Here is a 15,822-nt window from a genome sequence, read left to right as displayed (position 1 = left end):
CCCCACTGGTATTTTTGATCATTTTCACAAAATTTTCATGGCCCCCAATATATTTTGTTGTATAAATATCTGAGCAAGCAATATGTCATAAGAAAGAACTGAGCCTCTGCTTTTTTCTTTAATCAACACTTTGTGTGTAAGTTTCATTTTTAAAAAAACACACAATTTTTAACAAAAAGCTGAGAAATTCATGTTTTTGTCAAAGAAAACGTCTGGATTAGATTCAGAGTGATGATCAAACAGATCACTTCCATCAATTAAACCTAAACCACTTCCTAGGTCGTCATTTTATTTGGTAGCATTAGGCAGTTTAGATTTATAATCCCACGAATCCCACACCACACCCGGATAAGTTGTTCTCTGTACTGGAGAAAGCCTCGCAAGCACGGACACACTCCTCGGAGCGTGCCCGGCGGGAGCGGAGCGTTCAGCGGGGAGAAGCACAATCAGCCCCTTATTTCCGAGAGCTGACTGCGCGAGTCCTTTCTTTTTATAATAGTATGACATAATGCTTGTGCGACTGTCGATCTCATCGACGCCCTCATCGACCTCCTCGGAGGAAGGCAGGCGGAGCGTCGAGCCCTCTCACCGGGGGGAAAGAACCGCAGCAAGACTGACACACACAGAGCGCTTGCTAAATGACAGAAAGCTGACGCCGGTTTCACCTCACGTGCTTTTATACTTCCTGGTCGCTACGTCACCCCGCCCGTGATGTCTCGCCCATCCATTGGACTGATTACACATGTGATTCAGAGCGTGGTCACGCTGGAGGAGTTCCCGTAGCGTTTCGACGCAGCTCGAGTTCCTGAAGGGGAAGTGCATAAGAGCAATAATCTATGCGTACTGATTGCTTTAAACAGTGTTGAGCAACAGAACTGTCGTATGCCTTAAATGCTGTCAACCAGTGTAGGAATGTGCATGTCAACACACTTGACTTGAATATTAATATTAACCAATATAGATTGATTTATTATTTCATTCAGTTTCTATATAATGATATATTGCTGTTTGGTGTCATTTTTGGTGTAACTGATCTCAGCACTACATGAGCTTCTTTTTTTTTTATAATAATAATTTCACACCTGATGCCATTTATGTCTGTTCCTACATAAGGGACATAATAGATATTCATCTCTTGTTTCAGGCTCATTTCACGTGTCATCCACCCTGTAAAATAATGAAATAAATGAATACAAATATAACATCTGTCCCGCTAAACTGCACTCAACAGCTTCGTAATTGAGAAAATCAGTGAGGCCGGCCAGCGACACAATAATTCCTCTTATACCCCGCAGAGGATCATCAAAACATAAACCAGCAAGATCTCACCCGCATATTATACAGAATAAAGTGTGCCATGAAGACGTCAGCTAACTAACCTATAAATGCAACGTTACGGGACAGTAACAGATTTATTCTTCACAAATGGACTGTCTGTCTGAGTGTGTTACTTATTAGAATGCTTCTTTTTGTCTTAATGTCTCTGATATTTTAGTTTTCTGAAACACTTCAGGGCATCGTAATGCATTTTGTTACACTTGCTATTGACAGAATATTGTCCTCAGGAGAGAAAAATACTAAAAGTCATTTATTGCTACACTTGGAAATTTTTTTCATTACATTCTGCATCTCAGCTACATCAACTGGGTTTGAGTGTTGCATATGGTTAAAGATCTGGACTAGTGTTAATTTTGTTGGCTGTTTTTTTTTTTTTTTTAGTCTTAGGTTTAGTCTTAGTCCTAGGTCAAATGTCCTTTTTAGTTTTTTTATCATACTTTGTCAACCTGTCCTGTTTTAGTCAAGTTTTAGTTATATTTTAGTGTAGTTTTAGTCAATGAAAACTTAAGTCATATTTTAGTCATGCTGTAGTTAAACTGATAATCACAATTATTTTGCTCAAAATTGTAATCGTCATTACTGCTCATGATTGTTGTCATTTGAGAAATCAGAATTTCTGCACTTTCACCTGCAAACACAAATCAAGAGAATGTTGATGCATGGTTTATATATTCACCTAGTTTCCTGATTTATAATATATAAGCACATTTTCTACATTATGAAAACTGGTAAAACAGTGAAATTCCTATATCACTTCCAATAAGTCCAAATAGTGTTAAAGTTTTTCTATTAAAACAACAATAAAAATAATTGTATTGTTAATTTCTTACAAAGGTTGCGTAAGTATGGAAGCTTGTGTCTGGATAAAATATAATTAAAAAGATAATTGTGACTTTTTATCTCACAGTTCAATTCAATTCAAGTTTATTCAATTCAAGTTTATTTGTGTAGCGCTTTTCACGATACAAATCATTGCAAAGCAACTTTACAGCTTATTAAGTTTCTACAATATTTAGTGGTAGCTTATCAATGGTGACTGTCAGTTAATGTACATATGGCAGAAATGTACGGAAAAATCAATTAAAGACGTAATCAATTAAAGACGTAATCAAACAGACGATGAACACTATTAACAGCAATTATTATATGATGCAATCAAACTTATAGCAAAATTTGGTAGTTCTGTATGTTGTTTCAGGGTTGGCATCATATGAGGTCCTCTGACTACTTTCTCACAATTCTGAGTTTATATCTTGCAAATTATGACTTTTTTTCTCAGATTCTGAGTTTATTCCTTGCAAGTCTGTGAATACCTCGCAATAAACTCAAAATTTAGAGGAAAAAAAAAAAATCTGAATAATAAGAAAAAAATGTTGCAATTACCTTTTTTATTTTTTATTTTGTGGCGGAAATGGACTTCCATACATAAGTGCATTTATGCAGCAACCAAGATCTCAAACAGTATAGTCAAGATCCATGTGTGGATTTGTCACTGAGAAGGTTCGATTGCAGATTTTGTCACAGCAAACAACACAAGCAGCCATGTGAAGGAACACAATGTTCTCATGGTTGCCAGGTTGTGAAGATGAAGTAAATCACAGGGCAGAATTATGTAACCTAGTTTCGCCACGGGATAAAAAATAATTCCATAGAAAATGTATGAGAAAAGCCCTATTCGCATAGAACGGGACTCTCAAAGCCTTGACATCCGGGTATCCGGGAGACAAGTCAGTAAATTCGAGTAAAATCACAGACTTCGCTTATCTCGTGCGAATGCACCACACGAAATTCAGATGTGGGGGTTAATTTCAAAATCACACAAGGTCCCCAGATAATACTAATCCCGTGCGAATAGGGCTAAAGAGAAATGCTCTAATTGGGGGATGTAAACTCTTGACATCTGGCAACCCTAAGCATTAAAACTCATGGAGGCTTGTTCAAAACAATCTATAATATTTTTTCCTCTTTCTGTTGAAGAAAACAACAGTTTTTGTTATACTGAATTGAAAACTAAGTTTTATTATTGTCTCGTCTTAGTCATAAAAAAGGTTGTCAATTAACATTTTTCGACAATTTTCGTTAATGAAACTCACGCATATACTGTACATTTAAAAGAGTGTTTTTGTATTGACCCGTGATTATGTTAGACAATGAACAAGCAAACATAATAAAGAAATCAGAGAGTTGTTTGTAATGGAGTGGAGATGGCTCTTCGCTTCAGAGAGTTTGAACATTAAGCATTATTGATGCGGCTTTATCTTCAGGGTGTTTTATGTGGAGGGATGTTGAATTGTTTGTATTAACAAGCATTAAATTAGGCTGCAAATAACAGAGCCCCTAATTACACAGCGCATACTTTCATTCATGGGAATGAACTATCCATCTGGACCATAGAACGGGACTCTCAAAGCCTTGACATCCGGGTATCCGGGAGACAAGTCAGTAAATTCGAGTAAAATCACAGACTTCGCTTATCCCGTGCGAATGCACCACACGAAATTCAGATGTGGGGGTTAATTTCAAAATCACACAAGGTCCCCAGATAATACTAATCCCGTGCGAATAGGGCTAAAGAGAAATGCTCTAATTGGGGGATGTAAACTCTTGACATCTGGCAACCCTAAGCATTAAAACTCATGGAGGCTTGTTCAAAACAATCTATAATATTTTTTTCCTCTTTCTGTTGAAGAAAACAACAGTTTTTGTTATACTGAATTGAAAACTAAGTTTTATTATTGTCTCGTCTTAGTCATAAAAAAGGTTGTCAATTAACATTTTTCGACAATTTTCGTTAATGAAACTCACGCATATACTGTACATTTAAAAGAGTGTTTTTGTATTGACCCGTGATTATGTTAGACAATGAACAAGCAAACATAATAAAGAAATCAGAGAGTTGTTTGTAATGGAGTGGAGATGGCTCTTCGCTTCAGAGAGTTTGAACATTAAGCATTATTGATGCGGCTTTATCTTCAGGGTGTTTTATGTGGAGGGATGTTGAATTGTTTGTATTAACAAGCATTAAATTAGGCTGCAAATAACAGAGCCCCTAATTACACAGCGCATACTTTCATTCATGGGAATGAACTAGTCGGTTCAGTGTGATGAGAAGGTCTCACAGGCTCACTGCCGTTGAGGATTTCACTTCAAGACTGTTTAGCAAGAAGGAACATGACATGCAGTGTTCTTCACACAAAATCCAGAGTATTTAAATCCCATTTACACACTTACTCTTGCTAAAACCAGCCTAAAACTTAAAAGATGAGGGGAATCCTTCCTGAGGCCCCACGCTCCGGCAGTTACACGAGATGGCAATAATTATAATTCTGGGAGTGCCCTTATAAGTCTTCAGTGGGCTGGATATTACTCGGCTTTGTGCGAGTGTGTGTTTTGTGCATCAGTGAATTGTGTGAAGCGCTTCTCTGAAGTGTATTATGAGAAATTGACGCTGAGCGTCTTACAGCAGAGGTTCTTAACTGGTGGGCCGCATTATAAAAATGGGTCACAGGTCTATTCTGATCAAACTCTGCGGTATGTGGGTGCAAATTAATCTGCCGTTTGGTAGAAAGTAGTCAGATTAGGCAGATGCCAACATGGACAGATTGTATGACAAGCTCGTATCCTTGAAAAGCATGGACAAAACTACACAAGGTTAAAAAAAATATGACCCACACAACATTAAATATGCGGTGCAGCTAGGATAAACATGACTTGGTGCTGTCCAGAAATGGTTTTTCGCAGTAAATTATTTGCTTCTGAGAAATATATCATCAGAATTGAGGAGATATTAGTAACCAAATACTAACCATAGTATATTTTCCAGTTTAGCATAAAAAATGAGTACAGTACATGCTAAATGTAAAAATGTAAATGCATTAATATGAACATGTAATATTTAATTAATATGAATTATATATACAGTCAGGTTTTTTTTTTGGAATGAAAAACAGCAAGGACACATTAAATTGATCAAATAATAAATAAATTACATTTTAGATGTTTATTAAAATAAAAAAACTGTTATTTTAAATTGTAATAATATTTCACAATATTCAATTTTTACTGTATTTTTTATCTTTCAAAAACATTTCAAAAAATTGTACCAACTCTAATCCAAACTTCTTATTAGTATTATTAATAAATGTTTTTTTTGTTTGGTTCTTTGTTGGATTGCAAATATGTAAAATCAAAAAGCAAAACCAGTTAAGATACAGTGTTTCGCAATCTCTCTGTTCTCACATCAACAGTACTAAATCCTTTGTGTCTTTGGCTCCATAAATGGATTTAAAATGTTACTTGGCAGATTGGCATTGTAGAAAATAATCGACTGAATGCCATCCAAACGCCATAACTCACTGGCTGTTGTGAATTGTGTGTCAATTCTAAAAAAAACAAGCACACCCTGCAGACCATCACATTTATAATGTGTACATCCTGACTCATCCAAAGGTGATGGCCAACTGGCTTAGGTCAGGACATAACTTTCCCTTTAACCAGACTGAATCTCCAGACTTTTTAACGTTTTCTGCAGTGATTTTATGGTAAATGGATTTATAGTAGAGCAGAGAATATTGCACTTTTATTGATAACTGAAGGCATCAGCCAAAATAATTAAAATATTTAGTAAACTAAGGCCTGTTTAACAATGAATAAAAACTGTTTTTGTGCTTGTCACTGCATGTTTAACTTTATTTTGCTTTCCTATTGCATTTTTTTTTTTCAAACAGCGGGTGAGTAGTTGCTTCATAATAGTTCATAAAACATTTCTGGTCCTCAAATTTTTCTGCAGGTTACATTGTTATTCCAGTAGGTTGCCAAGAGGTTGTCTTTAAGAGTCGTTGAATCATTTACTGAATCAATTGATTCAAAACCACTGATTCATTCAGGAAAAAAATAAAAACAAAAAAAACTACTGTGTGTAGAGCACTGATGTATATTAATGACTGAATACCGAAAGTGTTCGAGTGGCTGTATTGTTTCCAACTGACAGAGGGCATCATTGACTGACAGCCAAATCTGACAGCAAAAGACCTAAAACCACCCAATTTGCAGCATATCAGTCACACAGGATTCGTTTTAGGATGCACGTATGAAAAGTAATTGTTACTTAAGATGTTTTCTGCAATGTCTATGGTCTTTTAACCATTTATCATTAAAATGGGTGTGTATACTGTACCGTGACAACATTGGTAATTAAATATTTTTAACAAAATATAATTTTTTACCTACGTAATTATGCAGGATATGTCAAACATAAATATATATGTGGTTTATGCATATGGAATCTGAGCAGAAAATGATTTAAATATAAAATAAATGGTAACACTTTACATTAAGGTGTCATTTGTTAACATTAGTTAATGTATTAACTAACATGGACTAACAATGTAACATTTGTTACAGTATTTATTAATATTTGTTAATGTTAGTTAATGAAAATACAGTTCGTTTTTTGTTCATGTTAGTTCACAGTTAACTAATTTTAACAAATACAACTTTTGATAATGTTTTAATAATGTATTAGTACATGTTGAAATTAACATTAACTAAGATCAATAAATGCTGTAGAAGTATTGTTCATGATTAGTTCATGTTAACTAATGCAGTTAACTACTGTTAACTAATGAACCTTATTGTAAAGTGTTACCAAATAAATATTACAATACAAGCATCTGTTATTATATTGCACTGCAAAGCTTCATGTCTTTAAGTCCATACACAGTCTGAGTTATTATTCTGAATAAAAGAATGAGTTTAGAAGAGTGAAAATATGAAATCCCAAGTTTATAGCAATATATGCAATTGCAGAGACCTGAACAACCATCAATCATCTAATTAACCCTTGCATTGAGTCTCTCAATGAGGCTATAAACTTTATATTAAATGCACCAGTTTAGCTAGAATCTGGAGGTTGTACTTGCGTTGCATTTGTGTTAAGGGATTCCCTTTTGTTGTCATCAGAAAGGGGTTTCCCAAGGTTTTTTTTTTGCTGATTGGCTGGAAGTTCAGGCCATGTCCACACGTACACGGGTATTTTTATAAACAGAGTTTTTCCTTCTTCCGTTTTAAAAAAAATCTCCGTCCACATGAAAATGCAAAAGCATGCTTTGAAGCACTGTCAAAAGCATGCAAAACCAACAGGTGGCGATATAATCTCAACCGTAAAGCCATGTTGGCCAATCTGAAGCCTGAAAAAGTTTCCAGTAGGCGGAGATAACAGCGCATGCTCCGACGTCACAAGCCAAAATCTCCGGTTTCGCTGTCTACACGATTACACTGCAACTGGAGTTTTTGAAAATCTTCACCCTGGCAGGACAGGAGTTTTAAAAAATGTTCGGTTTCAGTGACCTGGTGCTGCGCTTGCGTGTGGATGAACGGCCAAACTGCTTAGAAAAAGCTGCGGTTTTGAAAATACCCGCGTTCGTGTGGACAGGGCCTCAGTGGTCGTTCGTAGTGAAGTCTTGGGTGTTGGCTGAAGTTGCGGAGTTGTGGGCTGGTTGAAGTTTTAGACGGGCACTCGAGGTCGGACTTGGAGACACGGCGTTGCGGCAAAAAACTCAGAACACGAAACTCTCAAAGAAAAGAAAAGAAATTAAAGTAGAAGCCAGCAAGAAGAGTGACGAGACTAGATGGCATTTCTCCTCATAGTTTTAGAGGAGCAGCTGGCGTGTAAGCCAGAGCATGCTCAAAGAGCGCTAAAAAACAGACAAAAAGGCAAGAAAAAGCATAATTGTCCTGAGTATTTAAACATGGCTGTTGGACACATCCCAAATGGTGTCTTGACCAATTAGACATTGTCTTAGCTTGGAGTGTTGCTATGTTTCTCCTCCCAATACATAAATCAACATGTTATGTGATCAGTCACATGGTCCGAATTTTCCCGCTCTTGCGGAGTATAACTTGGACATGATTTCTATAACCGGAATATAATACATTTTACAAAGTATTGATTGATAGAAATGTTTAAAGCATGAATTTTCTAACTCATACATACCCAACATGAATATAATCCTATAAACCATTCAATAGTTATTCAAAATACATACACAATAAGTGATTAGGACATGATAGTCGAATGTGTGGGTTACATACTGTACATGATATAGAGTTATGCATAGAAGTGAAAGTTGCTCATAAGTCCTTTTGGCATCATTTTGCTGCATATATACATATAAAGGCAGTTTCTGTGCCATTCTGTGAACGTGAGGACATGTTCTTTGTGAAGACCAAAGGTCAAAAGGGTTTAGAAGGAATCTCAGTCTGGTCTTTGTCTTCTAGGTGGGCGGAAACCACCCAACGCAGTCTCTACTAATGATTTTTCTCATGTGATGGTCATGATATGCTGTGTCTTTGACAATTAATCTTGGTTACTTGCCCCAAATTTAACAAACTCCTTCCTGAGTTGGAACTATCAAGTTGGAACTTTTCTTTTGTTTTAATGCTGTGAGCTGCTCAAAGCTGCTAGTTCGTTAGGCTCACTTCAGACTCGTGGCGCCAGGGCATTGAGGACAGATTTATAATGTTGTCTTGTTATCCTGGGCCTCTTTGTGGAATTTGGCTCTTTGGGTTGTTCAACACCAATCTGATCAAATCTTAAATTGTCTGATTCACTCTGATACCCTACAGTTGTGATGCATGTATTTTATGATGACTTTTTATTAAACAACATCCACTTCAGTCTCTTGGAGATCTTGGAAACAATGACAGTTAAAAAGCTACAGGACAGTGCAAATTTTGTGGCTTTTGACTAACATGACAGTTTGCATAGGAATTAAGTGTTATTTGTGTATATATTGTTGAATCAAATGTTAATTTAATCAGTGTTAAATTAAAGCCATTATCATAACTGCTTCAAAATACATGCTGTTAACAAAATCATTGTTTAATCATTTACAGTTACTGTACAGGGAGACTTCAGATATAAAATGGTGACTCAGTAGGTAATGTTTTCTCATTAAAATCAGATGATTTCCCATTGATTTAATAGGTACAATATGTGGGAATAGCAATATGACAGTGAGGTGGCTTCATATGTTACGATGTCATGAGCAATCCAGTTTTCAAATAAAATAAAAATCGGTGGTGTAACCACAGTGACAACTGCCTACTGTGATGTCATGTACAGACCTTTTATTAGAAAAATATTGGTTTGATTAAAAAAAAAATGAATAAAAGATTGCTTTGGTTTAAACTCTGGTTTAAAATACCAGTCCAGTCCGGTCCTCATATTTGATTGACTGAGTAACTTTCCAAAAGTATTTTCACTGTTTGTATCACATTTATTTTTCTAATAGGATTTTTCTGACTGTTTCTGCAGATTACATCGTTATAGTAGGTGGTGAAAATAGGTTGTCTTTAAGAGTCATTGAATAATTAATTGAACCTATTCAGTCAGAAACAAACTGCTGCTACACGGATCATTTGAATCTCAGGCAGACCACAAAACCGTGGGTGTAAAGTAGGGACGTGACAACTGAGTTGAGGATCCAAATGCAGGCTTTATTTACAAACATAGTCAGACAGGCCGGGGTCAAAAACCAGCAAACAGTTAACATCCAAGGCAAGGACAAAAGAGTAATCCGAAAACAGGCAAAGGTCGGGGCAGGCAGCAAAACAATGGTAAAAACCAGATAAACAGTCCAGGATCCAAAAACCACAAAGGCAAGTCAAGGCACAGTAAAACAAGCAAATAAAACACGGGCAGGAACACGGAAACTGGAAAACATTACAGGCTAACAATCCTCAGCAATGTGTGTGTGTGTGTGTGTGTGTGTGTGTGTGTGTGTAAGTGCAACCTTTATAGTCCTTCTAATATGAGACGGCTGTGAACTGATGATGAGTGCTAGTGATGGGTCGTTCTTGAACAATTCGTTCATTTTGAACGAATCTTTAATGTGACTCGGGAAGAACGAGTCGTCTCGGGGAGTGAGCAACAACCTATAGGTTCTGTACTGGAATTAGCCATGTAGTTCACCTGTTTCGAGTCTTCGGGTTTTTTCGAGTCGTTCGTTCATCACGTGACAGCCCCATAAGCTTAACCAATGCAGTCTGAGCCGGAAAGAGAATTGATTAGTTTATCTCTCGAGTCTTCGGGTTTGAGTCGTTCGTTCATCACGTGACAGCCCCATAAGCTTAACCAATGCAGTCTGAGCCGGAAAGAGAATTGATTAGTTTATCTCTCGAGTCTTCGGGTTTTTCGAGTCGTTCGTTCATCACGTAACAGATCCATAAGCTTAACCTATGCCGGGAGAGTATGTTTTATTAAAAAGGTGTATACTGAGTTTGATTCTCCAATGTCATTGTTTTAGGCCTAGTTTCACAGACAGGACTTAGATTAAGCCAGGATTTAGCCGTAATTTGGACATTTAAATAGTTTTTTTAAAGGGGTCATATGACGTTGCTAAAAAGAACATTATGTTGTGTATTTGGTGTAATGCAATGTGTTTATGCGGTTTAAGGTTAAAAAAACACATAACTTTTCACATAATGTACATTAGTGTTTCACCTCTATGCTCCGCCTTTCTGAAACGCGTCGATTTTTACAAAGCTCATCATTCTAAAAAAGCGAGGTGTGCTCTGATTGGCCAGCTATCCAGTGCATTGTGATTGGCCGAATACCTCATGCGTGTGATGGAAATGTTACGCCCCTTACCATACTGTGATGCTGTGTCCCGGGACGTGCCAGACTGTCCTTGCAAAGTTGGAACTACCCCACTTTATAGAAACAACCTTTGTGCACAGACGCATTGTAGGCTACCGTTAATCTACAGGTTCAGGAAACAGTCCTCCATAAAATGCGCTGCACACATCTGACTATTTGGGTTGAACTGTTCTGGAACAGTGTTGTAAATACAACTTAACCACTGATTTCTAGTTGTGTCCTCTTTTGGAAGTCCAAACAGAAGTAGTTTCGCTTAACGAAACATACAGCGTCACACACGGCGGGCTTGAGTGAGCGGAGGCCGGGGGGCTAGACTGAGCGGAGGCTGGCAGGCTTGAGTGAGCGGCGTCCGGCGGGCTTGCGGCAACCACATTTGATGACCCCTGGCTGGACTCCACTTCGTTCTTAAGCCCTGCAAGAGAGCTTGTACAACAGGGTTCATTAACTATTATAGTTAACTAACTGAAGTTAACTAATTCAGTTAACTGAAATGAATGTTAACTGTACCTTTTTAGCTAGAGTTTCTAAAGCAATAATAACTCAGTGTTTCCCCTGCCATTATATTAGGGGGGCGGTCCGCCCTTGAAGGTCAAGTTAATTTTATTTAATTATATTTTCTCTATAGCGCCAGATCACAACAGAAGTCATTTAAAGTTACCTTTCCTATAGAACAGGTATATACCTTGTTCTTTTATTAAGCAAACTAAATAGCCTTATGTTATTTATTTTATTTACACGACGGCATGTCATTTCGGTCTCTACGTTATGGCCGCGCTCTCTGCATCACGCACAGCGGAGTTCCGCCCGATGGCGCACACACACACACACACAAGTGAGCCCACTCCCACTCCCACTAGTATTTGTAAATATTAAGCCGCAAAACGATTCATATTTAAATATGAATTCTGCGTGTCTCTGTGTTAATGAATGGCGCAGATGTGCGGTTTTGTGTAGTACTCGTACTGAAACGCTTGTGACGCTTCCGGTGATATTAACGTCTGCCGTCTCACTAATGAGGACATAAATACAAGAACAACATCTCCAGAACTGCTCTGAGAGTCACTTCATGAGCATTTGACCGTTTCATTTGAGTAAAACTATCATCATGTCATACACACACAGAAATGTAAAGGTATTCACGGCAACCCATCAAAATAAAAGTTCGGTTTAACTTGAGGGCATTGGCAGAAATATATTACTATCGTTGAGCAGAATGTACGTAACAGGCTGCTACTACTACTACTAAAATTATTAAAACCTTATTTTTAAGGAATAAGCATTCAATATTTCTTCAATGTTTTAATTGTAATATTAAATGACCTTTATTTTCCAAAAAATTTAATTTGTTTAATTTTCATTACTTAAAAGATAGATTAAATGAATGTTTTATGCCTTAAAACAGAATGTAAATACACAGCACAGAATTTCTGAGCAAAAAATCATATTGTAAGAATTAATGAAACTTGTTTTATGCTTTCAAATATTTAGACATGCTAAAACAGAATTTGGTTACAATAAAACATAAGGTTGGAAAAATAAAACATTTCATAGGGCACTAAACATGTCATATTTGTTAAACTTTAATAAATTGATGTAAAATTTGAGACTTTAGTCTTTGCAACTTTAGGGATCTTATCTATGCACGAACAGCTTGTAACACTCCAAAGAGAAAGGAAAATTTGAAATTGCATCATATGACCCCTTTAATGTACCTTAGAAAAAAAAAACATTATTGGTGTGCATCTTGATACAAATCAGTAGCACTGACATATTTTAAGATATATCAGTGCAAATTGCTTTTAGTTAAGGCAGCTCAAACATGCATTTTAGTCTGGGGCCTTGTCTGTGAAACCGGACATTAATGTATTAAGACACATTAAGCTAAAATGCTTTTTTGTGTGTGTTCATGTTGTTTATATGGGTGTTTACTCATTGTTTATATAGGTGATTTTAAGTGAAAAGCATTCACGTGCAGATTTTTGCAGCTGTTGATTAGGCTTTTTTTTTTATTGTGAAAATCTCCAGCCGATCAATATCAATTTGCATCATGGAAAAGAGTATTGTTCTGAATGCAAGTGATCTCACTTGTGATCTTTTAAACCACATTAGTTTCATTAGCGCTGTGATAATTTCTCCCCATAATGCGTATTGTAAACGCACAGCAGCCACTGCTCATTACCTGGTGGCTTTCTTTTGCGTAAAAACTAATTTTTTAGAGTTAATTGAGAAAAATAGACTGGACTACCTATAACACAGTATTTCTAATTTCTCATAATTTGGTCCTCAACAGGTCAGGTGGTTTTCGAGAGAGAGAGAGAGAGAGAGAGAGCGCAGCCGTTCATTCACGGCGCACTGGATTCAAGTAACACTCGCCCCTGGCAGCTGAAGATGCTGTTACTATGGAAACAGTTTTTGCTGCTATCAATCATGGAATATCTTGCAGGTAAAATGAATTGGTAATTCCTTCCCTCTGTGGCTCTTGTGGTGTATTCACAACTATGTCTCTATCAACTTTAGCAATCTTTTCTTAGGTAGACTATAACAATGTTCTGAAGCTTGAAGTTAAAAAGAGAAATCTGACTGTACATATATGACAAGTGCTCCCCAAAAAAGCATCCCCTTGTTCAATGAAGCATTATGTTTGTGGTCAACCTGTCTGGTCATTTATTGTTTCGGTGTGAATCCACGGCAGACAGAAACAAATGTGTTGTTGCAGCATTTGTACTATGAGTCCATATCTTGATTATGAACGGAAGACAGTAATAGACCCTGACGCACAGAATCAGGCTTACAGGAACAGGACGTGTTTTGGACGTGGTGGAGGGGCTTTCAATTAAGCTGTGCAGTCATTTTGAAAATGAATTGTGTTGTGTCATAAAAGGTTTTGGAGGCTTCGATACAATGTGTCCTCCAAGGAAATTGAACTAGTATGTCACAGTTTATGGCTCCACATCCTACAGATGTGGGAGGGGAAATTATTTCTCTCATTTTGAATTCACTGGGAATATTCTGATTTATATTTGTATACCAAATCACCCTCAGAGCTTCATCTCTTAAAGGGAAAGGTCACCTAAAAATGATGCTTCTGTCATCTTATACTCACCCTCATGTCGATTCATATCTATGACTTTCTTTCACAAAAGCACAAAAGAAGATATTTTGAATATTTTTACTGATTGCTCTTTTCCATGAGTCCCCGCTGAGGCTTTCAAGCTTCAAACAGGATGTAAAAGCACCATAAAGTGGTCTGTACAACATGCATGCTGTATTTCAGGTCTTCTGAAGCCGTACGATAGCTTTGAGTGAGGAACAGATTGCAATTTGAGTCATTCTTCACCTCCTGTGAGCTGTTAACGGCTGTGACGGGATCATTGAGTCTGTGAGTTGAATTCGAGGATAGTTTGATTTGTGAATGAATCATTCAGACTGGTTTTGTGAACTGAATGAACGATTCATTTGTAAAAAATTCAACTCAAAAAATGATTTGTTTATTAGTGGTGAAAATTGGATGTTTCATCATGATATGATTTAAAACAGATTATCTGCAAGCAATACGATATTTGACCAAAACATGCTGCGATCTGATTGTGATTTGATTCGATTTAGGGACCTGCGATTGATATATTGATATTGCAATATTATTTTAACTCACAAATACCAACATTTTACATGAACATTTAATTGAACTCTCTGAAAATTGCAAATCCTGTATCCCAATTAGGACATCCATAACAAAACAAAAAAACTCTATAGTTATTAATTAATAGAAAAAATATTAAAATAAATAAATAAATCACACATGAGATTGTCAGTCATCTGAACAGCTCATAATTGACTTGTGCATAAGATAAGCAATGATAAAAATCAAGAAATACCTCTGTGCTCTCTAAAATTAATGTCCCCATTAAAATGAGGTACTCCAGTTATTGAAAAATAATATATTTATTAAAAAAACAAAAAGGAAATTTTGAAAAATAAAGTTATTAAAAATGATCAAATATTTGATGATAGGTCAGCGACAATTTGAACATTTTATAACAGTCAATCAAGTCTTCTGGAGTCTTTTATAGATGTGTGTGTAAATGCTTATGTGTTTTATCTATTGATCATATCATCATATTCAGCCTGTTCCTCAGACAAATCTATTGTAGGGGTGTGCGATAATGACAAAAAAATTATATCTCGATATTTTGTGGAATTTTGTTGATAACGATAATTAGACAATATTTTGCTGAATGTATTATTGTGCTGATACCTTGGCAGGTTTAGGACTGCCATGGACAGCTGAATCCCAAAGCTTTTGATATACTTCATAATCTGTGTAGTGGTCCGTTTGCAGCAGCAACAGAAATTCACTTTTTCAATAAGTTTTTTTTTTTTGCCTTTATAATGCCAATTTTTTCTAACCTAATTAAATGTATGCATCATCTTTTGTGCCGAATTTTTATGTGTAATCAATTAATTCAATTCAAATAGTAAGGCACTATAGAGCTGTTTAATCAAATGAATCAGTATCAACAAAATGGCACAGAAACTGCATCTGAAGTGGCATTTAGATGCATTGTTTAATGCAGCTCAGAGGGGACAAAATGCGAAAAAACAAAATGTTGAATACTGATATTTGAAATGATTTTGGGGAAAAAATAATTTAAAGGTGACATATCATGAAAATCTGACTTTTCCAGGTTTTAATAATCAGGTCCCCGGTGCATCTACCAAACAAGGAAACGTGAAAAAGATTAACCCAGTAACTTTGTTTTGGTAAGCCTTTTTCTGCAAGTGTCTGAGAAAACGAGCGCGTCTGATTTCGTTCCCTTGGTGAC

General features: G+C 36.5%; 1 protein-coding gene across 1 annotated transcript in view; it reads left to right on the top strand.

The window, feature by feature from the left end:
• The window catches only part of LOC107705655 (contactin-3-like), a 96,208-nt gene that overhangs the window by 5,156 nt on the left and 75,230 nt on the right, over nucleotides 1–15,822 (top strand). The window contains exon 2 of the mRNA XM_016509047.1: nucleotides 13,290–13,442. Coding sequence (XP_016364533.1) covers nucleotides 13,388–13,442 — 55 coding nt within the window. The 5' untranslated portion in view covers nucleotides 13,290–13,387. The remainder of the gene's footprint in view (nucleotides 1–13,289; nucleotides 13,443–15,822) is intronic.

Source organism: Sinocyclocheilus rhinocerous, unplaced genomic scaffold, assembly GCF_001515625.1.
Source record: "Sinocyclocheilus rhinocerous isolate Xijiao unplaced genomic scaffold, SAMN03320098_v1.1 scaffold263, whole genome shotgun sequence".
Classification (NCBI taxonomy): domain Eukaryota; kingdom Metazoa; phylum Chordata; class Actinopteri; order Cypriniformes; family Cyprinidae; genus Sinocyclocheilus; species Sinocyclocheilus rhinocerous.
Note: the sequence above shows the minus strand (reverse complement) of the source record. Positions and strands in the feature narration are given on the sequence as shown.